Below are 27,704 nucleotides of genomic sequence, written 5' to 3' on the forward strand. Positions count from 1 at the left end.
CTCCAGTCCCTCGGCACAGCTGTAGATTTCCATGAAAAATTTTAGCACCTTTGAAGCTAGGGTTTTCTCATTATATTGCACCCAGAGAATAGTGGTGTAAATGCTTCGTAGTCTCCAATCCTTGACAGCCCCCCAACCTTAAACGACTTCTCACACACAATCATGAATCGGCTAGCAGAGTCACCAGCACAGGGACCAGGCCCTGCAACAGACCCAGATGCCAGCTCTGCCCTTATATCTACCCAGGGAATACAATTACAGGACCCAATGGCATCAACTACACTGTCTCTGGCTCTTACAGCTGCTCATCCTCCAATCTGATATATGCCCTCATGTGCCAACAATGTCCTTCTGCTCTGTACATTGGACAAACCAGCCAACCTCTATGCAAAAGAATAAATGGACACAAATCTGACATTAGAAAGGGAAACGTCCAAAAACCAGTGGGAGAACATTTCAATCTACCAGGACATTCCACCAAAGACTTAAAGGTTGCTGTAGTTCAACAGAAACCTTTCAAAAACAAAATCCAACGGGAAGCTGCTGAATTGGAATTCATATGTAAATTTGACTCTGTCAAGCTGGGACTGAATAGGGACTATGAATGGTTATCTTATTATCAGAGGTAACTGATTTCCTCAACAGAAGCAAACTGATCTCCATATCAGAAAGAGCTGTTTGCATCTCCATATCAGAAGGAGTTGTTTGCATCTAACCCGCCCTCCCCTCTCCTCCTCTATATCTGACCAGTTCCTTTTTGCCCTCCATGCATCTGATGAAGAGAACTGTGATTCTCGAAAGCTTATGCTACAATAAAATTGGTTAGTCTTAAAGGAGCTACTGGACTCTTTTTGATTTTGCTACCACAGACTAACACGGCGAACTCCTCTGGATGTAATGCTAATGTAACCCCCATGAGCTGACTGGTTTCGCCCAGTAGGATGGAGTTAGTCTCTGAAGGCCAGCAGCTGAGGAAGAGGCTGGCTGCTGGGAGCTTGATAACATGTTACATGCTGTTATCGCCTTGAATAATTCCCCAAGAAGAGGAGAGAAGCCTGAGTTCCAGTTGCTTCAAACTAGAAGGATCGTGGCAAAAGACTCCGTCACTTGGTGGAATCCAACAAGTTGAACTGTTTACCTTGAGTGGTTTTCAAAGATGTTGTTGGCTGAAAGTTGCTGCGTATGTTGATGGTGATGGAAAGTGCTCTCAAGTCATAGTTGACTTATGGCGACCCCTGGAGGGTTTTCATGGCAAGAGACCAACAGAGGTGGCTTGCCATTGCCTGCCTCTGCAACCCTGGTCTTCATTGGAGGTCTCCCATCCAATTACTAACCTAGGCCAACCCTGCTTATCTTCTGAGATAGAATCATAGACTCATAGGGTTGGAAGGGATCTCCAGGTTCATCTAGTCCAACCCCTTGCACAATGCATGGAATTCGTAATTACCTTCCCCCCCACACACACAGTGACCCTTGCTCCATGCCCAGAAGACAGCTCACCTGGATTATCCAGGTCAGGGCTCTGTAGCACTTAGGAGTTTGTTTAACGAAAGGGAAAAAAATAATTGTATTGTAGTAATTGGTAAAAGGTATGGATTTTTTTTCTTAACTTATATTTGTAAGAAATTTTGCTTCCTAAGCCCCGTAGAACCCGTATGAAACCCATTAGCTTGGACTGAAGTGACACACACATTCCAGGCATGAGAAATTAAGACTTCATACACAATTTCAACTTTTGGTCTTTAATTGTAAAGGACACATTTTTAAAAAAACAAAACAAAAAAAAACGCAACCCATATCTGCGCGCTTGATGACATTTTAAGACAATATAATGTTATATGAACTTCAAATAAAAACTTCAAAATAAAAATGCAACGGCCATTTCCTGCAGCCACTAAAAGCCATTAATGCAATATTTCCCATTATTAGGAATTTTGCAGGAGACTTCACCAGGAAAAAAAAAAGGATATGACATTTTTAAAGGCAAAGTTGCATTAGAATTTGCTTAACTTTCCCCTCACCATTCAGCCCCAGTCCTGATTATTCCACCAACCCCACCCCCACAACAAATGAATCACTGTTTCACTTTTCTCTAAAATAGGTAAAGCCAACAATGAGCAAGGGACAGTGTGGATCATTCAGGATGGTGAAAACCAAGGCAGATTATGACAAGCTCTACAAAGATCTCTCCAAACTGGCTGAGTGGCAGGGGAGGATCCTGGGGAGGGCAGGGTTTGGGGAGGGAAGGGGAGGGAGCTCAGCAGGGTGTAATGCCGTACAGCCCACTCTCCAAAGTAGCCATTTTCTCCAGGGGAACTGACCCCTGCACTCTGCAGATCAGTTGTGACTAGAGATGGGCACCAACTGGAAAAAAAAATGAACCATGTGGTTCGTGGTTCGTCAAATTTCATGAACCACGAACTTTCATGAACCTGCCCCTGGTTCGTGAACTGGTTCGTTTGGTTCATGAAAACGTCACACCCGGGTCAGAAAATCATCACTTCCGGGTCAGCAGAAGGTCTGCAGGAAGTCCATTCCCTGTTGCCTAGGTAACTGATTGATTGGCACCAGGCTGCCTGGAGTGATGAATCAAAAAACGAACCAAACGAACCAGCCTACCACCTGGAGGTTGACAACCCGACCGCCACAGCAGCTTTACTCACCTGAACAGGGCCTTTGGCAAAGAGACCACCCTGCAGTTGGACTAAATCAACAACTCCCCATACAAGTGCTTTCTCCTTGGTAGCCCCCACTTTTTTGCATAGCCTGCCTGGGGAGGCCAGGGAAGCTCCCACCGTCCTGCCTTTCTGCAAACTATGCAAGACTGAATTATTCAGGAGGGCTTTTGACTCCAGTTATAGGGCTGGGTCATGACTGCCTTGGTCGGGACAGGGATTATAGACTAGGCTCCTGGGTACTGTCTGCTGATGTAGATGTTCTCCTACTGGGTAGTTCAATGTTGCTAAAGATGTTAATTACTTATACTTTAATTTAGAAAGGTTTCATCTCTGTGTTTGGCTTTCTTCTAGTTTTCAGATTTGCAGGTACCATACTCTACTGTGTCTGTTTTAATGGAATGCTCTGTTGATTATTTTGTGTTTTTGCTCAGTGATTGCCCTAGCTATTGATTATGTTGTATTCACTTGCAGTATACAATTTGCCTTGGATCTCAGTCACAAAGGTGGACTATAAATAAACAACAACTGATCTTCATAGTCTGGAGATCGGCTATAATTCCAGGAGGTCTCCAGGCCCCACTTGAAAATTGGCAACCCTGCTAGTGTGTTGACAGCTTATGAACTAGCCCAACTAATGAAATCCCACAAATCTTTAACAAATACGGCATGCAACACAAGTATATACACTCACTTTCTGTTGCATTTGATCAGCAGGACAGAGCGTCAGTGAAAGGAAGTCCTGACCCAGCGGACTGAACCCGCTCTAGTTCATACAAGATAACAAAAGAGGGGTACATTTCTTAGGAGATCAGTTCCAAAATCGTTACTGCAAGACGGGGATGAGAAAGCTCAGGAAATTGTGTTCTTGAAAGGAGTGTGGGTGTGTTGGGGTGGGTGTGTTCTGGAACAGAAGTTGAAAAGGTCAGGCAGATCTCAGTAGGAAGGAAGTCAGGAGCGTCAACAGGAAACGGAATCTCTGAGCAAGGATGACCCAGAAGAGCCTGGGGGGAGAAGGAGAAAAAAGAGGGGTCAAGGAAGTGGTCTGGTGAGCTTGCTATCTATATCGCTGGCTGAAATAACAACAACAACATTCGATTTATATAGCGCCCTTCAGAACAACTTAACACCCACTCAGAGCAGTTTACAAAGTATGTCATTATTATCCCCACAACAAAACACCCTGTGAGGTGGGTGGGGCTGAGAGAGCTCTGAGAGAGCTATGACTAGCCCAAGGTCACCCAGCTGGCTTCAAGTGGAGGAGTGGGGAATCAAACCCTGCTCTCCAGATTAGAGTCCCGCGCTCTTAACCACTACACCAAACTGGCTCTAAACTGGAAACTGGATCCAAACCTGACCAAATCATTCAGCATGGAACTGTGGGAACAGTATTTGTGTGAAGGTGTTAGAGATCTCCGTAAGAGCTTTTCATCACCACACAGAACCAACGGTCATGCGTGCACACACCCATGCCATTTGCGTATTCATTGTATTGGACTGTATTGCTCTCTCTGTTCTAATGTATTGGTCTCATGCAGTGACCATATAGCTGTGCTTGTAATGTAGCCACACAGTCATGCCATTCTTGCCTGCCTGAAAATGAAAGTTTTCAAGTAACAAGTATCTCTGAAAGTTATCTCTAAGAGTATGCTGTACTGACCTTGTGGCTGGAACCAGAAATGTAACCGTTTCCCAGGGGAGAGAGAAAGACTTTGATTTCTTTGTAATCTTCTGCTGTTTCTATCCAGACTAAGCTATTGTGTTCTCACGCAACTTCAGAGGTTTTCACGCATAAATGCACACTGCGCCAAGGGAGGGGGGAATAGTACTCCCTATATCAATAGTGCCTTTGCCTGTATAATCATTCCTGCCAACTTTACCATCTATGGATGTACCCGTGAACTTAATGGATCCCTAAATAAAGACCTTTTAACCAATGCACTGGAGTGCTTGCTGTGAGGGGCTTGGGGATCTATCTGCAAAGGACTGCCGTCCCTAGAACTGACACCAACATCCTTAGCCGGGATGGACAACTGGGGTGTTAAAGCAGCCCTGGAGAAAGCTAAATAATAATGGCCCCTTGGCTACGCTTGTTCCTCTCTCTGGTGTCCCTCCACTGCAGTCACCTGCTGGTAGGTGAAAGGGCTGATCCTCGAGTTGGCAACCATAGCCAGTCCATCCCCCCACGCTCCAATCCATCCTGGGGTCTTTTGAAGGGAACAGTCTTGCATTTCTAGCACCAATGTCAGCGCCAGACCTGCTTTAAAGGCAGTGCAAAGGAAGGGGGGGGGTCCTGCCTCCCCAGACCTCTGCTTCTGTTCCTTCTCTTCCCACTCTGTGTCTTGTAGGGCTGATCCTGAATTGGTCCTGCCTACTGTTTTGACATAAGGCTGATTTGCCAGCTGCAGCAATTTCTGAAGCAGGTGACTTGGCCACAGTCCCACAAGCCACGTAACATCCAAACTTGTCTCCTGTCCACAAATGCTATGTGGGTCTGTCCCTGAAGGCTGCAGAAGCAACAGTTGGTACAAAATGCAGCGGCCAGAATCCTGACTGGGTCGTGTTGGAATGCACACGTGAAAACCAGCAGTGCTTCGGCTGCCCTGGCATCTGCCCAGCTCCAGCACTGGTTTGGACTTCCAGGGCCTGACATGGCCTGAGACCAGAATGAACGCCTCCACAATATCAACCTGCCTGAGCTCCGAAGTCAGTGGATAGCGCCTTCCTCTGAGGCTGACCTCAACTGGCTTTTCTGGATGCTGCCCCCCCTGTGAAATTCCCTCCCCTGAGAGGCAAGGTAAGTGCTGCTTCTTCGCCTTCCAGAGGAAACAGCAGACGCTGTTACTCAGGGCCTCCTTTTAACTAGATTCGACAAAGAGGATGGTGTCCCGTGATTAATTTCCCTGGGCTCTTGTTATTGATCTGTCTGATGGCATTATTCTGTGGTAGTTTTTTTAAAAAAATCTCATTTGTTGTATATTTTAAATCCTGAGTAGCTAGCTATCTTGAAGACCCATAAATGGGGGGGGGGGGCATATACTTGCACTAAATAATGAAATTAAAGCAAATTTACGAAATAGACTGCAAAAACGGGAAAACTGAAACTGTGGATAAAGATGGAAACAGCAACAACAAAAAGAAATGATATCAGGTGATTACAAAAGACCCCCCGGGTTCTCCCCCCACTCCGCTGCCCCACGGAAAACCACCACGCCATGTTTTTTAGTCCGTTCATTTCCATGCACAGAAATGTCCTGTTTTTCGGCAATAGACCAGGAGTGAAGGCAGACATGGTTTCTACGAATTCTAGCAGGCTGTGTCTTACCTGCCTCTGCTAACCCCTGGAGTTACTCAGCCGGTTCATCCCAATCCGGTCTAGAGGAATTCCAAACCGCCGCTTCGGCACTTCCACCACTTTCCTGCAGGATGGGAAGAATCGGTCGTTGTGAACTTGTGTGACACAACGGAATTCCTCCCTGCAGGACGGCAGCAGGAGGGAGGCTAAAAAGAGCTCAGCTACTCTGAGGCCATTCAGTAGCCAGACCAGCCCCTCCGGGGAGAACATCTGACCCTTCCATGGGTGGTCAATTGGCAGACATCCAGGAGCAAAGCTTTCTCCACATCATCTCCAGGCAGGGCAGGGGAAAACCCCATCACCTATGGGGTTTCTCCCGTGCAGCCGCTAAAGACCCGGGAGTCGTACAAGGGGAAAAAGGGGAACAATCCAGTGAATAAGCTGCCTCTGCTCTGCCCCCTGGCTGTGGTTGCCCTCTTGCTGTCCTCATTTGCCCTCACTGCCCTTCACTTCTGTTCGCTGAAGTGACCCGTGCAAATTTATCAATGGAATCCTGAGCCAATGTCAAATATGAGCCCATCACAGTTGTGTGTTAATGAAACCATGTAAATTGCCACAGACAATTGAATTATGGTAGCATGCAAAATGAAGTCACAAATAGTGAAGGCGATGCAAAAAAAATAACATCGCTGAGAAGCAGCAGCGCCCCAGGGAACAGGACCATAGACGATGCTGCCTAGAACGGCGTAAGGCAGCTCCGTCTGCTTGGATGGAAGTCCCGGGATGGAAGCTTCGTATGAAGGCGGCTCCGTTTCGGTCTCTACAAGAAAGGGAGAAGCACCCTTAGATACGGAGCTAAGCTACCAGAGTGGAAACTCACATCTAAGGGAACAAAACAACGGAACAATAAAGAATCTTACAGAATATAGAATTTTAAGTGATTTACAGTGGTGCAGTGCATGTAATATCAAACAAGTATATAAATATAATTCATGCAAAATTCATACAAAACTCACAGGACAATGACAGACACGAGCAAACGGCCAAATGTGGAAAACTTTCTTATTCCAGCAATGATACTTTGAAATTGAACAAGGAGATGCCGAAGGGAGCCAAAGTTCGTGCACAGAAAGCCGTGGGGAACCACTGCTCCTGTTCTGGAAAATATTTAAGTTGACGCTCTCATCTTGCTTTCTTTTGTCAGATGGAACAAGGAGGTTGCACACTGTGAAGGACCGAAGACCTGATAAGGAACCAGTCAACAAAACGCTTATTTCCAAACTGCATCGGGGGTCAACAGACTTCATCACCATATGTCTCCAAAGGCCACGCTGACGCTTTAACAATTCCAAGCAGCAGTCCGACGCACCCCTCTTTGGCCGTTTGCTCGTGTATGTCATTGTCCTGTGAGTTTTGTATGAATTTTGCATGAATTATATTTATATACTTGGTTGATATTACATGCACTGCGCCACTTTAAATCACTTAAAATTCTAAAAGATATATTCTGTGAGATTCTTTATTGTTACATTGTCTTGTTCCCTTAGGTGTCCGTTTCAGTCTCCGGCATCTCCAGCTCCGTGGATCTCAGGGCTGCTGCAGCCCTCAGGGAGGCATTGCCAGGCAGAGGAGCCAGGCCAGGAAGAACGTGGCTTGCACTGGCTCCAGGAATCAGCGGTCGGAGCTGGAAGAAGGCAGCCCCATAGAGTCAAAGGGAGCCGATGAACTTTGCAAATGCTCAGCGAGGAGGGAAGTGTTTCCTTGGCCACCCATTTCCACCACCTCTGCTACTTTTGAAGTGACCGTATCACAATGCAGGGGACCGTGGGGTGGCCTTACCCAAAGCAGCTTATATTATTCTCCTCCTCCACACTATCCTCATAACAACCCTGAAAAATATAGGTTAGACTGAGATATTGTGACTGGCCCAAAGCAAGCTTCTATGGCAGCAAGCTTCTATGGCAGAGCGGGGAATTGAACCTGGGTCTCCCAAAGCCTAACACTCTAACCATTGCACCACACTGGCTGTCAGGAGTGCAACGGGACTCCTTAGTATCAGAAGCGCAGTGGGAGGGATCTGGTAAAATGCTGCCGCAAAGCTGTATCTGCTGTTTCCAGAAGGCCTAAAATATCAAGATCTGCGGAATGAACTGACTGTGTAAACAGAAGGGACCCTGGCAAATGTTATACAGATTAAGGATTAATGTTCAACACAAAGCAAACAAGGAGGCGACCTGACTTTGGTGAGGAAAAGGTGCCCTCTAGTGGCTTTCTCACACTATAGCAATGATTCCATTTCCTCTGAACGGAGCAATTCTACTGAGTCCAATTACAATCCTCTAAGGCAGCTGGTCCCCCAAATCTATTTTGCGTGTTATACAAATCAATTTGCACAATAATGTGCAGAGCATGCAAATTATGTTGTTATGCAAATCAAGCACATGCATTGAAGCCATCTTTCTTTACCGGTGGGGTTGTGTCTGCTCCTGTGGGGAAGTAGCCTTGGACTACAATGGAGAAGACACAGATTCAAATCCCCCACTCAGGCAGGAAACTAGAGATGGACACGAATTGAAATACGAACCCAAGTTCGGAAGTGACGAACCACGAACCAAACAAACTGGTTTGTGAACTGGGGCAAGTTCGTGAAAGTTTGTGGTTCGAGGTTCGTGAACTGTGACGAATCACGAACTGCGCAGTTCGGTTTTTTCCCGGTTCGTGCCCACCTCTGCATGAAACTCAGTTATGCTGGGCCGGTCTCTCTCTCTGCCACGACAAAGCAAGAATGATGTTCAGGGGCCAGATTCTGACTGGACCTGGTACAAGAAGTTTTGGGGATTTTAGCCTTCCCTCCATCTCATTTTCCTGGAGAGCTGAAAATGGAGGTTGCTCCGTCCCTGGCTTCCCTTTGTGCCACGCTCATGACTGGAATCGGGGCCCTGCCTGCTTCATAAATAACTGAATTAATGCCACACTGCTGGGAGCTTTGTTCACTGCCCTGATTTCCTCAGAGATTGCGAGATTTTTTTTTAAAAGGTAATACAAATAAAAAAAGAAGTTAAAAGCCATTGCAATGTTGGGGAAAGAGCAGGCTCGTGGCCAGAAAGTGGCGCCTCCCTCATCTCATGCCTGGGCCTCCCTGCTCAGAGCTCAGCAAAGTTGGTGGTGGGAGGGGGGGCTTCTCTGGCATTGGCCTATGTTCCTCAATGAATAATAATAACAACAACATTCAATTTATATACTACCCTTCAGGACAACTTAACGCCCACTCAGAGCGGTTTATAAAGTATGCCATTATTATCCCCACAACAACAACCACCCTGTGAGGTGGGTGGGGCTGAGAGAGCTCTGAGAGAGCTGTGACTAGCCCAAGGTCACCCAGCTGGCTTCAAGTGGGGGAGGGGGGAATCTAACTCAGCTCTCCAGATTAGAGTCCTGCGCTCTTAACCACTACACCAAACTGGCTCTCAGGGGTAGGAAGTTCCAAGAAGAAGGCGGAGCTTCTTGTTTCCCACCTGAGTCCTGAATCCCCCCCCCCCCCCAGGAGAAGTCCCCTCTTCCCTTAGTGGGTCAATTCAACCTTGGCTAGAAGGGAAGGGAGGGGAAGGACTTCTTGGGCCTCATCTGCAGAACTGGTCTACGCTTGTGGCTCGTTGCCTGCCTGCCTTGGGAGCTTAGGAGATGGGGCAAGGCATGGGGATGGTGCTGTGCACCGTGCTGCCGTAACTTCCGACTGACACCTTGGGCACAACGACAGTATGTCCTGTCTGGGGTTTCACATGGGATTGACCGTCACACGTTATGACATGTCATTTCTGCCCCCCACATTTCTCCCACCGGCCAAGAAGCGAAGGGCCATCCTCTGGAAAGTTGCCTGCCTGAAGAGGACAAATGGTAAGATTAGTAAACCAGCCTCACACACAAAAGAGCAGGTGGTAAACCTGGCTCTGGACTTTGGGACTTCAACCGAGGGTTGCCAACCAAGCTGGAGCAAAAAACCTCTTTCCTGTCTGTTTATTAGAGGCTCACTAGGACGTTTTTTGCCAGGTGATGCTATTTACCTTTGTGCTGCAAAAAGCCTGAAGGGCCCATTTTTACACTTAAAGGAAACTATCCTAAACACGTCTACTAAAAAGTAAGTCTCATTTTATTGAATGGAACTTACTCCCGGGAAAGTGTTCTTAGGATTGCAGCCTAAATCTCTACTGGAGGAGCAGAACATATTTCTCTGGGCCATTGGCAACCTTACTTTAAACTGGTAAAGAGTCCAGTAGCACCTTTAAGACTAAACAACTTTACTGTAGCATAAGCTTTCAAGAACCACATCTGACAAAGAGAGCTGTGGTTCTTGAAAGCTGATGATGCATCTGTCGGAGAGAGCTGTGGTTCTCGAAAGCTTATGCTACAAGAAAGTTGGTTAGTCTTAAAGGTGCTACTGGACTCTTTACTATTTTGCTACTACAAACTAACATGGCTAACTCCTCTGGATCTATTACTTTCAATTGTAGGCATTGGGAGGGTCACATGATGGACTACCCCCGCCCCTGCAAATATATTGCATACAAACAGAAAAATCCAAGGTAGACAGAAGGCAGGGAGAAGAAACTAGTAACACACCTAGAATGCCAGAAATATCTAGACTTCTGGATACTATGATGAGGTGATCCTATGTGAGTTTCCCAAAGACCTCAAAGCAGCCTTCACAACAACCCTGCAAGGCAGTTAGGCCCAGAGACTGCCTTTGGGGCTAAAGGGGAAACTGAACTCTGACCACCTAAGTTCTTGCTCCTTCCAGTTCCCTTCTACCCTTATTAGCTGTGGCAGAAATAACCCCAGGAGAAGACCAGAATATTTGCATTCCTCTGGATTTGCTCACCTCTGCTTGGCTTTCAGATCCAGGGAGCCAGTTGAAAGCCTGTCGAGGGGGGAGCCAAAGCCCGGGAAACTGCGCTTCTTCTTGGTCTCAGTGACGTCGTTCTCGAGGGACACCAGTTCATCCAAGAGCAAGAGCTTCGTGGCCAGATCAGCAGCCGACCTCTCTTCGTCGGAAGGGGATGGTGGGCCCATGCCCAAGACGAGGGAAGAAGCAAAGGGCTGCAAAGGAAAGGGAGAAGGGTTGGATGCTGGCCTTCCCCCCTCCCCTAGCATGGCCAGGCAAGGCATTGGTTCAAGATCCTGGGGGGCAGCCTTCCTTGTAATGCCCAGGTCAGGTTAGAGCCCCATGGTGCTCCTTTCCCCCCACCCTTCATCTGTATGCATGACACTGTCCTTTGTATCTGACGAAGGAAGCTATGATGCTCAAAAGTTCATACCTTGGTAATCTATATCCAGACAAGTTAGCCATGTCAGTCTGTAGTTGCAAACTAGTAAAGAAGAGTCCAGTAGCACCTTTAAGACTAACCAACTTTATTGTAGCATGAGCTTTCGAGAACCACAGCTCTCTTTGTCAGATGCATCTGACAACGAGAGCTGTGGTTCCCGAAAGCTTATGCTACAATAAAGGCAGTTAGTCTTAAAGGTGCTACTGGACTCTTTACTACCTTGGAAATCGAGTTGGTCTTTAAGGTGCTACAGGACTCAAACCTTCCTCTTCTACTGCAGACCAACAAAGCTACACACCTGGAACTGTCCTGTTTGGATTCTGCAGGATCAATCCCAACTATTATCAGGACGGAAAGAGGGCAAACTACAAGGAGCCGATAAGGACAGGAAGAGGGAAGAGGTTGGGGGAGTCCTTCGTGAGGAATGCGGTCAGTAGCTCAGGCCCAGGGCTGGTTCTCAGGCCAAACCACACAAGCGACTTGGTGGGGAGGCACAAGGAGGGCACCCATGCTGTCCTGACTCTTGGCTCATTCCCAGCCATCAGTGGCCATGGGAGACAACCGGCATCCCCTCCTGGCGCACACCCAGAGGGCGGGCGTGTCAAAGTCAAGCCCCTCCTTGTGGTGTTGTCGATAAAGGTGTCTGGTGTCCAGTGCTCAGAATGAACAACTACTTGAGCCTGGGTCGGGTAGGTCCCCGAGGGGGGGGGGCAGTCAGCATCTTCTCATCTTGTCTCCTGTTTCCCCTACCTCCTCCCCCAGGGGATCTCTCAAGGAAATTCATCACGTTTCATTTCACTGAGGTTTAGATTCCCAGATAATGAGCACCTTGTCTGCTTGTCCCTGCCGGAGAAACTGGAGAGCACCCGCTCAAGGCCTCCACTGGACCTGGAGATCAAGCACCAGCTGTCTTTAGAGGTGCCCCGGTGGAACTTTACGGCAACCAGACAGGGAAACCTGTGGGTGGGGTTTGCCCTCCCCTTCAAGTAGGGCAGGTTTTAAGAAGACTTTGCCTTTCTTTTTGTGGTTGCCAACACTAGCTTGGTAAATTCCTCAAGATCTGGGGGCAGAGCTTGCAGAGACGAGGGAGTTCAACAGAGATGGGATGCCAGAGAGTCCCAACCCTAACCCTAAGCAATCTCTTTTAGGGGAAATTTTGGGAAAACTCCAGGCCCCACCTGAAGGTTGGCAACCCTGCTTCCTGTGCCTGCATCAGCAGAGAGTGCCATGGACTCCAATGTGTCTGCCTAGTGATGCTGGAACAGCCTCTGGTTTGATTTACGCAGGGCTTTTTTTTCAGCGGGAACACAGTGGAACGGAGTTCTGGCACCTCTTGAAAATGGTCACATGGCTGGTGGCCCCGCCCCTGATCTCCAGACAGAGGGGAGTTTAGAGGGCGTGGAGGGCACTCTAAACTCGCCTCTGTCTGGGGATCAGGGGGCGGGGCCACCAGCTATGTGACCATTTTCGCCAAGGGCAACTTAAACTTTTAAAAAATCCCCCTTGTTCCAGCTGACTCAAAGTGATGCCATTGTGCGGTCCTGGGGGTGTGCACGCACTTTGTGCATGCGCATGGGGTACCAGGGGAACCCCCTCCCACCAAGAGTTTCCCCCTGTTCTGGCAACCCACTGAGTTCCACCACCTCTTTCCCCAGAAAAAAAAGCCCTGGATTTACGGTTTGTCCACAAACTGTGATCAGCAAATTGAATGCTTGAAAAAAAATGTTTGTTTTTATCCAAACAGTTTACTGATGCGGAAAAAGCCAATGGACCCTGCTGGTTCCGCCCGGGCTTTCCCGCAGCTCCCCTCCCCTCCCTCCCCTCCCCTCCCCTGCCGCTCCCTTCCCGTTCATGAAGCCCACCCGCTGGGCTTCCTGCTGCGAGATGCCGTCTTCATATGGTTTGGAGTACTAAACGAACGCCTCCCCTTCGCAATGGAGACCTGCAGCTAGCCAGGCTCTCCAAGGCCCCTCGGGCAAAGCGGCTTCTCTGCCCTCCTTCATGCCACTCCCCAGGATCTTGGCTTTCAGCAAAACCTTTCCAGAAGCCCCCAGACCCCAACATGCCTGCTCCTTTGGCCCCCCCTTCCCCTTCTATAATCCTGTTGGGCAACCCTCTCCGGTCACATCATCTCCGGGGGCATTTTGACAAGACCTCATTTCACTTGCAAGGTGTTTTCTGCGGCGGGAGCCTTATAATAGGGCGAAATATAAATCTGGCCACTGGAGGGCACTTTCCAGATAAGAAAGGGATTGTCTTGGGAGAAGGATCGGGGAAAGGTACCATGCAGTGACTTTTGCTGGGCGGAAATGCAGACATCACATTCCAGACGGTCCGCTTACCTTTTGGGATGCCTCAGCCTGCAAAGAGGGGCCGCACGGCCACTGGAACAAGGCGGCGGCCAGGATGAAGTAGGCAGCCACTTGCAGCATCTGCAAAGCAGAAGAGGTCATCTTTTGGAGAGCCGCACAGAGTTGCCCAGCAGCTGGGCCCAGTCCGCAGCCCACCGCACGGCTCTGCACCGGCTTTTCTGTGTCAGAAGCCAGAGGCAGAACCTGGCGGTGGTGGTCCGGCTTGGCTTCATCACACTGCAAAGCACCATGGGCCGGATCCAGGCACTGTGGCAGCAAGTGCCGGAGGAAGGAAGGACTGGCTTCTTCTCCACTGGCCTGAAGCTCCCCTGATGTAGAAGGCCAAGGCGGAGGTGGAACTGCAGCTTCTTGCTCGGCAAGGAGCAGGAGGCACAAGTTCAGGTCTTCCAAAACTCCCAATTTTGGCCTGCCTCCCCATCTCCAAGCCCTGACCTGGATAGCCCAGGTGAGCCTGATCTCGTCGGATCTCAGAAGCTAAGGAGGGTCAACCTTGGTTAGTAATTGGATGGGAGACCTCCAACGAAGACCAGGGCTGCAGAGGCAGGCAATGGAAAACCACCTCTGTTAGCCTCTTGCCATGAAAATCCCACCAGGGGTCGCCTTAAGTCAGCTATGACTTGTGAGCACTCTCCGCCACCACCCCATCTCCAACCCCCTTGCTGCTTATGCACAGAATGGGCTGTTCTGAGGTGCCTTTGACCTTTGGAAAGGCTGGCCATTTTGCATCCTCTGCAGGCCATCTGGAAGAGTCGGGCCTGCAGACGGCCTCTGCCTTACTCTGCCCCCCTTGGATCACTCTGCTCTACCTCAGTTGGAAGAAGGACTTTTTCAGCTGGAGGACTGGGAATAGAATGGACTCAGGAGCAAGGGCACCTATGGTTTCCTGCAAGCATCTAGAGGTGCCCTGTTTTAGACAGCATTTTTCTTGGAGTCTGATGACAGGCTATAGATCCAGAGGAGTTAGCCATGTTAGTCTGCAGTAGCAAAATAGAAAAGAGTCCAGAATCACCTCTAAGACTAACCAACTTTACTGTAGCATAAGTTTTCGAAACCACAATTCTTGCATCTGACGAAGAGAGCTGTGGTTCTCAAAAGCTTATGCTACAGTAAAGTTGGTTAGTCTTAGAGGTGCTACTGGACTCTGTTCTGTTTTGATGACATGCTAGATTTTGTGGTGGGTGGCTGTAATTGCTACCTGGTAATTCATTTGTTAACCACCTTGAGTCATCAGAGACTGGTGGGGTACAAAAACTTGAATACACTTTAATAAATCAATACACTTGGAAGCCCTTATTTCGCTGGGCTTTGGGGGAACTGGATGCAGAGCTTGTGCTGCCTGCTGCAGGAGGCTGCTTGTCTCCACTGCGCCCTGCGTGCACATTTGGAAATAAATACACACTATAGTAAAAACAATAGTCTTCTGAGCTCTCTGTCGCATCAGATAAACATAAAACTTTGGACTTCTCACTGCTCAGGCAATACCTTCGAAACCAGGAGGCCTAGAAGCATGCAATTTAATTTTAAATATCACTTCCTAGGAGGTTTTTTTTGTGCACTCCTGCAGAATCACAAAAAGATTAAAATTTAATAACAATGCTTATATAATAAAGCAAAAAGATCTTATCCTCGTGCTTTGATTTGATGGTAAAGAGGAAAGGGGAGTCAAGAGGAAGCGTGCGTGTCCCTAATGCTCAGCCTCACTGGCTAAAATCCCCTCCCCTGTCATTAAAGCTTGCAGCCAGCCCTGGACAAGGATTTTACTACAGGTGTGTGTGGGGGGTGGGGATTGGCTAGTCACAGTGAGGTCTGTCACCTGCAGCATCTTGGTGTCATTTGTGTTTGGGCTCACACCCTGAGGGTCAACCAGTGCTCAGTGCAGAAGGTGGGAAGGCCCTTAATGAAATCTACAAGCTGGCTCCCCCCATTATTTGCCCCTCTAGTCTAACCCCTCCCTGTGGTCCTCATAACACCCGCCCCAGCTCTTCCTACAGGGAGCAGGACAAGAGTTGGGGAGTGCATGCTCACAAACTATGCATGTTTTGCTGAGGGGTGTGTGTCGGTTTTTGCAAGCCAGGCAGAGCCATCAGTTGTGCAGGAGGGTCTGCGCAAGTGGGGGAGGTTCGGCATTGGAGGCCAGGCAGGAAAGCCCCCCTGGAAGAGCAGAGTGCGCCTCGTCCTCCATTCTGCATGCTAAACATCCACAGCTCTGGGTTTCTGAACCAACTACTGAGATGATCCCGAATGTGCTCGGTGTGTCCCTTTTGGAATGACACCATCATCTACCCAAGCCCAGTCAAGATAGGCAATGCTCCTCTGGAAAACAACCAGTGGGCTGAAATCAGGACCGCTGGGTCCAAGCCACAGGCTATGCACAGCTGCTTGGTGGCACAGGAACAGCATCTGGGCCCTGAGGGTGGAAGGAGGGTCAGAGGGAGGGGTCCAAAATAAGACAGTCCTTCAAGTACTTGAAGATGGTGATACAATGACCATCTTCAAATACTTGAAGGGCTGTCATAGAGAGGATGACGTGGAGTTGTTTTCCGCTGCCTCAGAAAGTCAAACTAGAACTAACGGGTTGAAATGAAATCAAACGAGTTTTCAGCTAAACATTAAGAAGAACTTCCTGACAGTTAGAGTAGTCCCTCAGTGGAACAGGCTTCCTCTGGAGGTGGTGGGCTCCCCTTCTTTGGAGATATTTAAGCAGAGGCTAGACGGCCATCTGACGGCAATGCTGATTCTGTGAACCTGGGCAGGTCATGAGAGGGAGGGCAGGAAGGGTTACATCAGTGCTTGGTTCTCGCAGCCCCTTCTTACATGCCCAGGGTAAGGCCGATCACCACCTTGGGGTCAGTAAGCAATTTTCTCCAGGCCAGTCTGGCTAGAGATCCTGGAAGTGTTTTGTGATCGTCTGGCCATGGGGCTGGGGCCACTGGGGGGATTCTAAAATAGCCCCCAAGTCCCAGGGCTCTCTGTTGCAGTGTGAGGACTTGACCTCTGCCCGGGTTATGTTTCTCCAAGGCCCCTTTTTGGACAGGGAATCCCACCTGAGAAGTGGCTCTCCATCCTGCACAACGAACCACATCCTGATTATCTGGATATGGAAGTGGGGTGTGTGTGTAAAAATAAATGGCCCGGTTAAATACACACAGTTTTCATGGTGAAACATCTGCACTGCTGTTCATTCATCCCTGCGAGCTAAAAATAAGCACCGGTATACTAATCAAAATAAACAGGACGGACCCGCTGTACAAGAGTCATCTTGACTTGGGCAAAATTAGTAGCGAAGGAAAACGGGCCAGCCGAGTGCCCAGCGTTGCTCTCCAGAATTTGAGGGGCCTGCCTGAGGTGGGGCTGCCGTCTGGAAACAGCTCTGTGCTCCCCAGTTTGTGGGGTGCAGCAACCCACCAACACTGCCAGTGTGGGGGTCGTGGTTGACATAGCCTCCAGCTATTCAGAAAGACTGGCTTTATGATTATAGTGCCTTGTGCAGCCTCTTTGGGAGGGGAGCGCACAGGCATCTCACCGGGCTTGGCCTTGCTCCCCAAATCTCCGCTGCTCTCATGCGGCCAGGGCTTGAGCGGAAGCAGCACGGAGAGGGATCCTTGGTGGCAAGAGCAGAGCCACGTGGAAAGATGGAAACATAGAGCTAGAAGGCACCCCAAGGGTCATCTAGTCTAGCCCAATGCAGGCAATTCACAGCGATCTCCCCCCTTCAATTATTATTGTAATAACAATAATAACATTCAATTTATATACTGCCCTTCAGGACAACTTAACACCAACCAGAGCAGTTTACAACGTGTGTTATATTATCCCCACAAGAAACACCCTGTGAGGTGGGTGGGGCTGAGAGAGCTCCGAGAAGATGTGACTGACCCAAGGTCACCCAGCTGGCTGGGTGGAGGAGTGAGGATGAGGAATCAAACCCAGCTCTCCAGATTAGAGTCCCACACTCTTAACCACTACTCCAAACTGGCTCTCAAATACTCAAATACTCAAGGCCTCGGAACAGCCTGCCCAAAAGGAGCCCGAGTTTTTCCTCCAAGCTTTTGGTTTTTTGATTTTCAAAACTGTTTGTCTACTGCTGGTTTAAAGTGTTGCCCAGTTCAGGCTATTGATCTGAATTTTGCGTCTCTTTTTAATTTTATGCCAGGCTCCGAGTGGCTGAAAGGAGGCGGGGCACCGTCTTGTCTGGGTAGGTGTCGATTTAGTTATCTTTTCAGGAGAGGAGGAGGAGAACATTCAGGACAGTTTGATGCAAGTCCCATCAAAAGAAACTTTCTCCTCCGCGTTTTTCATGCCCTGCCCTGACCCTTATTTAATCATTCCCAGATTACAAAGCCCTGCCTCCTATTTCCCACTTAAAGAAAGTGAAGGTGAAGATCTCCTGAACCGGAATCCTGGAACTGATACTTGGGGACAGGGCTCATTTTGAGGGGGAACGGGCCGGAACACAGTTACAGCAGTTCCCCAAAGAGGTCACGTGACAGGTGGCCCCACCCACATCACTCTCGGCCATTTGGGGCCCATTTCAACCTGGATTGGGGCCAAAACGGCCCAGATCGGGCCTCTGACAGGTAGTGGATCACTCTCCCACTCAGCAGGGGCCCGATCCTGACCATTTTGGGCCCCTTTTTGACCATTTTCAGCCCCCTTTTGCCATTTTGGGCCCAATTTCGGCCCTGAATGGCTAGGATTGGGTCCAAAACAGCCAGGATAGGTGATGTCAGGGGGTGTGGCATATGCAAATCAGTTATGCTAATGACACACTTCTGGTGATGTCAAGGGGCGTGGCACATGCTCATGAGTTCCTCCAGCTCTTTTTCTACGAAATGACCCCTGCTTGGGGGTATGCAGTTGCAGGTGGGTAGCTGCGCAGGCCTGCAGTCAAAGAGCAAGAGGACACTTGGTCCAGCTTTCCCCTGGCTGCCTCCTGGCTGTAGGGTTGCCAACTCCAGCACGGATGCTTCCTAGAGATCTGGGGGTGGAGTGCCTGGGGAAGGTGGTCTTTGGGGAAAGAAGGGAGTTTGATGGGGATATGGTGCCACAGAGCCCCTCCCCTAAAGCAGCCATTTCCTCCAGTTGGTGGCTGGAGATCTCCCAGAATTACAACTAATCTTCAGGCCACAGAGATCAGTTCCCCTGGAGAAAAGGGGTTCTTTCAAAGGTGGACTCTACGTATGGCAATAGACCCCACTGAGGTCCTTCCCCCCACCCCTAAATCCTGCCCTATCCAGGCTCTACCTCCAAAATCTCCAGAAATTGCCCAATCAGGAGCTGGCGCAACCCTACCTCCAGGGGAACTGCTCTCTGCTCTCGGGAGAACAACTGTAATTCCAGGGGAACTCCAGTCCTCACCTGTAGGTTGGCAACTCTGCTCCAGGGCAGCGTCCCACCAGGAGCTTTACTGGGAAGCTAAAAGGCCAGCCTGCCCCTGCAAGAGGCCAGCTGTCTCCACCACACCCCATCTGTGTCTGGCTTGGATGGGGGCTTTTGGCTGACCACTGTTGGAGGCAGAGCCCTGGGCAAGGAGAACGCTGTCTTGATGCAGCAGGACTGCTCATCTCGGAGCAAACAGGGCTGGGGGCAAAGGAGGGAGGAGCCTTGACTGAGGCCACCAATGGAGGAAAGGGGCACTTGCTCAGTGGATTGGGGGGGGCTGCCTTTCAAGCCCTCTTGGTTAAGGGTTAAGATATCTTTTCCCTTTAGGAGTCCACCAAAGTCCAGCTCTGATCGACATCCACAAGCAGCAGCAAAGTTTCTTCTTGGAGAAGCATTAAGTGGCCAGAAATCAGCATTAAAAAAAAAAAGTATTCACTTTCTCAAGTTATTGTTAAACATCAGGGCGGTTCTTTGTGCCACTGTGGCCCATGCTGAGGTCCATCTTCACAGACACCTGGGCTGTTGCCCAAAGAACAGAGCCCCCTGGAAAGCAAGTGCCCCACAAGCCAGTGGCATCTCCTCGTTTGCCCGATGCCTACCCAGTGACGCAAGCAAGATGCATGGACAAAGGATGGAGAACGCTCAGAGGGCAAGGCAGTTATCTTTGAATTCATACCTTGCAATCTGCTAAATGCCACAGATGCTTCTCAGCTCCCCCCCGCCTCCTTAGATAATCTTATTTTGCATTACCGGGAAAATGGCTTGGCTGGAATGAATCACGAACGTTTTATCCCCTCTGCCCGCAAATTATTTAGCCCAGTTCCGTTGGAAGGAGAAGTGACGTCAGGAGTTGCACACCTCTCTCTCCTTCTTTTACGTGCAGGTTTATCATCATAATCATAACAGACGACCATAGGTTTAAACAGACACCCATTTCCAGGAGTTATCAAAAGGTGCAGGGATTTGTCATTGAGAACAGAGGTGACTTTGCAGCCAAAAAAAGGACTCAGATCAGCTAGAAGCCAAACTATCCTGGGGGATGGAGGCATGACAGCGGAAAATAAATAGGTCAGAATACATTCAGGACCTACAGAATTCCCAAGATCAGGATGGGAGTTATTCCTTTGGATGAAAAGCAAACCGAGAAAGAGCCCCGATCAGCCAGACGAAGGGTCGCTCAGCATGTGACTTCTTTTACGAGTTTGCCACAGAGCCAACCTGTGGTCCGCGCAGCCACACAGCAGCTCCAGGGAATGGCTTCGATAAAAAAGGAGCGCACAAATGGACTCGGAAAGCTGCCGCCAGGAGAGAGACAGTTCATGTCTTTCCCCAAGCTTTATTTCTCTGTGCAAAAACAGTGTGTAGGGGGGAGAGTTTTCCCATTTCTGCTGCCGTACATGCACACAATAAAAACCTCCATGTGGAGCAGCCCAAATGGGGAAATCTTGCCTTGGACATGGAGGTGGTTCCATTTAGCAAGCATGGCTAAAAGACTTGCCTGAAAGCTCTTCTTCAGCCCCACGGATTTCCTGAGAAGAATTAAATCAACTGGCATTAGATCAGTTCCATTCGACTTCTTTGTGGGCTGGCCTGCTGTGGTAGGAAGTGTCGGAAGTCTCTGAAGCTCCTAGTACTTTGTTTATCTCAATGAGGAGATTACCGGTTAATTCCAGCCAAACATGGCTCGATCCAACCTGTAGCTACATGAAAGGAGCCCTTCTGTTCTCATCTCCCGAGAGAGAAAAAGAATCCACCAGTAGGCTGCTCTTAGTAAAAAATAAATAAATTGCTTTGAACTCCGGTGCTGCCAGGAAAAGGCATCACGTAGAATGCCAGATAATGTATGTCATTAATCACTTTTGAAACCCAGTGTCATGATTTCCGAGTCTTGAGAAAACACACTGCCTTTAGTACAGCCACGCAGGGTTTTGTTAACATTTTCAGCAGTTCTGCGTCCATGCCACGGCTTTTAGGTAATTTTTCAGCGCTTCGTCCAGAAATATTTACTTTTTCATTTAAACTGCCCTCAGTCACCCCCAGTGATGCCTGGGCGGCAATCTTTGCTCGGTCTGCGGCACCGCATGACCCCGATTGGGTGGGAACATCCAGGGGAATATCTGAACCATCTTTGCATTTTTCCTGCAAAATTTCTATCTCACCCAAATTGCTCGATTCTACCCCAAAAACAGATGACAAAAAATATGACACTACTTTGAACTGGATAATTTAGGCAGCATCTTATCGAAACATACTGACTAGAGATTTGATACATCTCTAGTCAGTATGTTTTGATACGACGCTGCCTAAATTATCAGGTTCCTAGTAGTGTCATATTTTTTGTCAGCCCTTGTTTCTTTTGAAGAAACACATTTGCTCCCTGCCACAGTGAGTGGAAACCAGAGGTACCTTTGAAGAACCCACTTCTGTGTCAAAACTGGTCACTCTTTCTTATCCTGCATTTTTGATAAAGTTGGATCATACTGGAAAACCACCTCTGTTAGGTTTTTTTTGCATGAATCTCCCTTATTAACCCATTTGTAGCTTACCAAAGATAATAGACATCAGGAAGCATAAATGTGTTGTGCCTAGAGCAGAGAGTTTTATTTCTGCCGCTTTTGTCCCATCCCACAAACAGAGTCACTTGCCGGTCTGTATCTGGTGGTGCTGCCAGGTATCTTCAGCAGTTTGTGGTGTGATGGGAACACACACACACACACACACACACACACACACACACACACAAAAAGAGGATACTTCAGCTGCCTTTTTTAAAAAAAACTGCGTGTGCAGAACAGAATAATTCTAATTCAATCAACAAACTTTTGCAGCTTAGGAGAGAGCTGGTTCTTTCCTGTTCTTTTAATAAAACGCACAGGGTTCTAACTTTAATGCCTGGACATTATATTATCCTCCTCTTCCTCCTCCTGCATTCTTAGTACTGCTCTACAACCCGTCACCTGCACTGCAGCCAGGGGCGCTGCTGAGAGCTCCGAGGAGACCCTGTTTGGCAGGCAAACCTTCCATCTTTCCCAGCTTTGCTTCGCAGCTGGCTGACTTGCATTACCTTGCCGGGGGGCGGATTTCGTTTTCTTTCTACCTCATGCTGCTTTCGTACCTGCACAGAAGGTGGAACAGATTTTCCCCAGGGTCATGCGTGGTTGAGGCCAGTAATCAAAGGATGCTGTGTATGCGTCTGTGTGTGGAAAACTATGACTTCCGTGGAGCTGTGTGAAAAGCATGCTATAGATCTAGACGGTTGGCAGCCAATAATGCTGATCAGACAGACATGGGTGAAACCAAGTGGGAAAACTTTTTGTTTTTTAAAAAGGGACATTTCCCCCCCCCCCCTAGTAGTGGACTTTCCTGGATGCCCAAGCTGCCCTCCATGCCCTCCTCGCCCCTCAGCCTTGCTGTGAGGAGGCAGGAAGGGAGCGCCTGCTCTCCCACACCAGGTGCAGAGGCCGCATGTCGCGTGGGCACTCCTTCCTCCCCCCTCAGCACTAGAGTGCTGTGTGGAGGCAGTGGGGCGTGCCCACCCTCCTTGCCACCCACTCACCACAGCAAAGGGAGGCAGAGAGCTGGGCTCACCCCCTACTATAATGGAGGAAGAGAGGGAAGGAAGGAAAGCAGGTTCCCTGGAGCCGAGGGCACCTCCTGGGGCTGCCACTTGCCACCCTGCTGCTGTGGGTGGGCCAGCAGAGGGGTGGGGGCGATGCATGTGACGGGGGTGGTTGCCTTCCCCCCACCCCTGGCACCCTAGACACTTGCCTTGGCGTGGCTAGTGGATGAGCCAGCCACTGCTGTTTTTGTTCATTCTTCATTGAAACAATTGATGGACATGCAGGGGGAGAGGTGGTAAGAAGTCAGCGGGGGTTAATATGCACCATTTTCTGTGCAGAAGTTACCCAGAAAAAAGCCTTCAGTGGATCACAAACACCCCAAACTGCACACTGGACAATCATCTTGCGGCTCACTGGTGGGTGCTCGGTCATTCCTCACTGGGGGTCTTTATCTGCTCCCTGAGATGTACTGCACTGCAAAGTTCATAAACCTACACCATGTTATTTGTTTCCGTCCCACTGAGTTCATGTTGTACACTAATCTCGGTCTCCATGGCTACCTGGGGCTTGCCTCAACAATGCCATGTGACATTCTGCAGCCAATGCAACTTCTGAGCTGGAAATGACATAGCATTACACGCTGATCTCCATAGTTTCGTTACCGCACAGGTTTGAGTGCTGGGGCACAGGCTTGTAGTCAAAATTTTGGAAAGGAACCTCGAAAAAGGAAGCAGTTTAGCATGAATTGTGAGTTTTGGCAAGAACAAGCATGAAAACGGGGAAAGAGTCTGCTTAGCTCTCACAGTGCTGAGCAGCATGTAGAGGGGCGGTTGCCTTTTGCAAGGAGTACAGAGCTGATCATGTCTTTGGATGCAACTGCGACCAGACCTTCCCACCTTCACGTTATTTTCAGGTTGCTGGCTTACACTGGCCACCTCCCTCAGAGCAGGAGGCCAAGAAAGGGCCCTCACTCACTGCACCTTCTCAGCTATACACAAAACGGGGCAGCAGTGCCCAGGGTGTGTTGCACTGGCATGGAAACCAAGACAATGGCTGGTGTTTTCCTGAGCTTTTCGAGGCTCACAGTCGCAGCATCATAATTCTCTAGTGGCCAGCCGACTCTTTTTTTTTTTTGCATGCTTCCTTTGAATTTCGAAATACTCAACACATCAAATAGAAATCTGTTCATTTCAGACGAAGAATATATTGTAGCTCTGAGAGTGGCATCAAGGCCAAATGGAGTTTGGTATCAGCTACAGTGAGTAAAACTGTGCCGTTTTGTTTGTTTTTTTTCAAAATTTTAAAATTTCCATTTTGGGTGGCACAGTTCTAGGTAGGGCATGGAGATCTCCTGGAATTATAATTGGCCTCCAGATGCCAGAGAAAATGGCTGGAGAAAAATAGGTGCAGGGTACGTGTTCTGGCATTATACCCCACGGAGTCCCTTCCTCAAGCCTCACCCTCCCTTCACCCCAAATGTCCCCCAACGACCCCTGCCTACTCTAATTCCAACCCTGCCTCATACCTTAGGCTCTTGGGCTTGATTTAAGCATGATCTGGTTGAGGCAAAAGAACTCCTCTGGCCTTGGGACTTTGCACTCACCAAACATCTCATGGACACTGGACTGCCACCGCCTCTGCACAGGAGCAACGTGGGACCGCTAACCAGCCCTCTGCAACACAAACAGCCACTGCACATGAGTGCGGCTAGCTTGGTTTAAGCCAGATGCCATGTGAATGCAAAGCCTCACAGGAAAGGCATTCTGCTGCTCTGCTCTCATCCCTAACAATGCTCTTGGAAGCAGAAAGCACCATACCAGCATCCAATAAAGCAGCACGGAAAGCTTCAGGAGAAAGTCAGGTTGCCAGCTGTGGCTCGGGAAACTCTTGGAGATTTGGGACAGTGCTGGAGGAGGGAAGAGTTTGGGGAGGGGAGGCAGCTCAGCAGAGATATGATGCCATATAGTGTCTACTCTCCTTAGCTGCAATTTCCTTCAGGGGAAATGATCTATGTAGTCCGGCGATCAGTTGCAACTTCGGGAGAATTCCAGGGCCCACCTGGAGATTGGCAACCATAAGTGGCCCCAGGCATACATGGACCTCTTGCCTGCCACAGGCCTGCCCCCCCTTCTTGTTTATCCAGGCCAAAGCAAGCTGCAAAAATGGTGTGGGCCACTAGGAGGGGCATTGCTGAAGAGAGACATTCCGTTGTGTTGACGTCCCAAAAGACATGGAGTCAAATGCAAGATTTTGCTCACGTTAGAATTGAATGGTCATAGATCCAGAGGATTTAGCCATTGTTAGTCTGCAGTAACAAAATAGTAAAGAGTCCAGTAGCACCCTTAAGACTAACCAACTTTACTATAGCGTAAGCTTTCGAGAACCACAGTTCTGCATCTGACGAAGAGAACGGTGGTTCTCGAAAGCTTATGCTACAGTAAGTAAAGTTGGTTAGTCTTAAAGGTGCTCTACTGGACTCTTTACTATTTTGTTAGAATTGAAAAGACATTAAGGGCGCTAGTAAAGGCACCCAGCAAAAGTCATAAAAGGGCTTCCACCTGAAGTTCACAAAAAGACGTCACAAAGAGGAGGGAACATGGTCAAGGACAATGTTTAACATTTGTGCTGTTGGAATGGAGCAATCTGGCCTTTCCACCAGTGTGGGCACCCAATGCAGTTCACAAAGTAATACAAACAATTTAAAAGAAAAGAATTGCATTTCTAAAGTTATAGGAAAGAACCAGTTTCTTGATTGTGCCACACTAGAAAGGGGAATTCTACACACACACAAACACATGCAAGCTCACATTCTGTTGTTAAAGCAAAGAATGACTTTCTAAGAGCAAAAAAAACCCCAAACAGGAACCCCTCCCAGGGAACAGGCCATTATGCCTTCTGTCCATCATTGTCATCTGTATTGCTCCCACCTCAGTGCTCTCTTAGAGACCAGCCACAGCCCTGGCAAGCATAGCCCTGATGCGCTCTTGGTGAGGGGTGCCACAGTTTGCACATTTCCTGATGTGTGGGGAGGAGCAGGACTGTTCGTTTCCCAGCCCCAGAGCTGCAGAGGAGAGCAACCAGGATGCTCCGGGGCCTGGAGACCGAGCCCTGAGAGGAAGGACCGAGGGACCTGGGGATGTTCAGTTTGGAGAAGAGGAGGTGGAGGGGAGGCATGAGCGCTCTCTTTAAGTGTTTAAAAGGCTGTCTGTTAAGGGAGGGGAGGGAGCTGTTCCTGCTGGCAACAGAGGACAAGACTCAAAACAATGGGCTTAAACTATGGAAGGGAAGGTACTAGCTGGACATTCACGTTAAGAGTAATTCAACAGCAGCATTGGCTGCCTAGGGAGGTGGTGAGCTCCCCTTCACTGGCAGTTTTCAAGAAGAGGCTGGATGAACCCTTGTGGGGGATGCTTTAGGCTGTTCTGCACCGGGCAGGGGGTTGGACTAGATGGTCTCTGTATGGACCCTTCCAACTCTAGGAGTCTAGGATTCCATGGAGATGCTCCTGAGGAAGGCACCGCAGTCAGGGGAGCCGATGTGGCGTGATTCTCGCTATCACAATGATGAGAACATTCACACAACGTTTGCAAGAGAGTGAAATAAACCCAAAGTCGGAGCAGCGCAGGCCTCTGCTCACAAGCAGGCAGGGGAAGGGGAGGTGCTGAGAGGAACGAACCAGAGCACGGGTGGATCTTACAGATGGGCGTATTTCCCCCTTGTGGAGCTCACAGCAGCACATGTGGAGCTCTCCGACCCTCTCCGCTCCAGCTCCTGACCCTGCCTCTTGCGCTCCCCCCAAAGGCTGCCCTTAGTCACACGGCACAAGAGTAGACCTCATTTCAGGTGGCGTTGAATTATGCTTAGAAAATGTCTTTATTCTGCACTTAGAAGCAGGTGGCGAGTCTGAACTGCCCTCTTGAACGGCTCTTTAAAACCCACCTGCAGCAGTGAACACCCGAAAAAGAGTTCATTGGCCAATAGAATCCCTCCCACCTCCTACGGAGAAATTCTCTCTTCCAGTTCGTTGTGCAAACTTTGCATAGAAAAGGAGCAGAATGTGCCCGGAGCCTGAATGGCAGCACCGCCAATCCCGTGCCTTCCCGGCTTCCTTTATCCTGCTTCTCTAGAGGTAACATTTCATGCAATTATTCTGATGTTCCACTAAACAGAAAGAGCATTTTTTTAAAAAATGACCACCTGTTATATCTTAGGCTGCTGTCTTCGACATATTTACTTTGAAGGAGGCCCTACTGAAATCCAGGAGGACTTACTTCTAAGAAAACAGTCTGAATATCACACTGCTTGCCTGCTTAAGCAGACGACAAGCCGCTTCCGGTAGAGTGAGCATAATTCTCCCCGCTAAGACAATTATGGTTGTTATTTCTGTTTTAGGGAATCGCAGTGAGACATGCGGCTTCCGAGGTGGAAGGGGAATCACGTATTTCCCCACACAAACGGCAATTATTCTTACTGGTTCTGGAATGGCTTGGGTTTGGATTTTTTAAAAAAGCATAAGAGAAGCAAAGAGCCATCAGAAAAGTAGCAGAGATGCCTCCTCCTCACTCACCTCGCCTGCAGCTGCAAAGGAACTGCTGACCCCGGGAAAGGTGGGACCTTCTGGGCTGATTCCCTTTTGATTTATCTCTGGCGTTCATTTGCGCTTTGTGTTTTTATAGTCTCTGATGCAGCCTTCCCACTGCCTCCGCTCCTCTTACATCATTTCTCAAGATTTTCCACTGCTCCTTCTCCTCAACCTCTCCCTCCCTCCCTCCCTTTCTCCCTCCCCTCGGCACATTCTCCCGTCTCTCGCTTCTGCTTTATTGCTCTGATCAAGGTGATTGGATTATCAACAGCAACTGCCCAGGCTGGATCCAAGCAAGCTCAAATCAGGTCCATCGTTCACTGAACACCATTCCTCTTTCCCGTGGCTCAAAAGGCCGCAGCCCAGCTGCCAGCAACTTTGATAGGATGGTCTTTTGGTTTTGTTCAGAAAGAACACCAAAGGTTAATGTAAGGTGCCGATTGCCGAATGCATTCCTTGCTCCCCTTTACCATTGGCAGGGCAATCTCCAGGTAGATTCCCATCGTCAAGAACGTCT

The 27,704-nt window shown here is 49.0% G+C and overlaps 1 protein-coding gene across 1 annotated transcript; it reads right to left on the reverse strand.

Annotated features, from left to right (window-relative positions):
• Nucleotides 1-1,756: 1,756 nt before the first annotated feature.
• On the reverse strand, nt 1,757-27,221 carry OSTN (osteocrin). Its single transcript, XM_054983705.1, has 5 exons — nt 27,173-27,221; nt 13,634-13,723; nt 10,847-11,064; nt 6,001-6,094; nt 1,757-3,679 (listed from the first exon to the last, which is right to left on the reverse strand). The coding sequence occupies exons 2-4, from the start codon at nt 13,721-13,723 to the stop codon at nt 6,010-6,012; spliced, it is 393 nt and encodes a 130-aa protein (XP_054839680.1). The 5' UTR covers nt 27,173-27,221; the 3' UTR covers nt 1,757-3,679; nt 6,001-6,009.
• Between the last annotated feature and the right edge of the window lie 483 nt (nt 27,222-27,704).

Source organism: Eublepharis macularius, chromosome 6 (assembly GCF_028583425.1).
Source record: "Eublepharis macularius isolate TG4126 chromosome 6, MPM_Emac_v1.0, whole genome shotgun sequence".
Taxonomy (NCBI): Eukaryota; Metazoa; Chordata; class Lepidosauria; order Squamata; family Eublepharidae; genus Eublepharis; species Eublepharis macularius.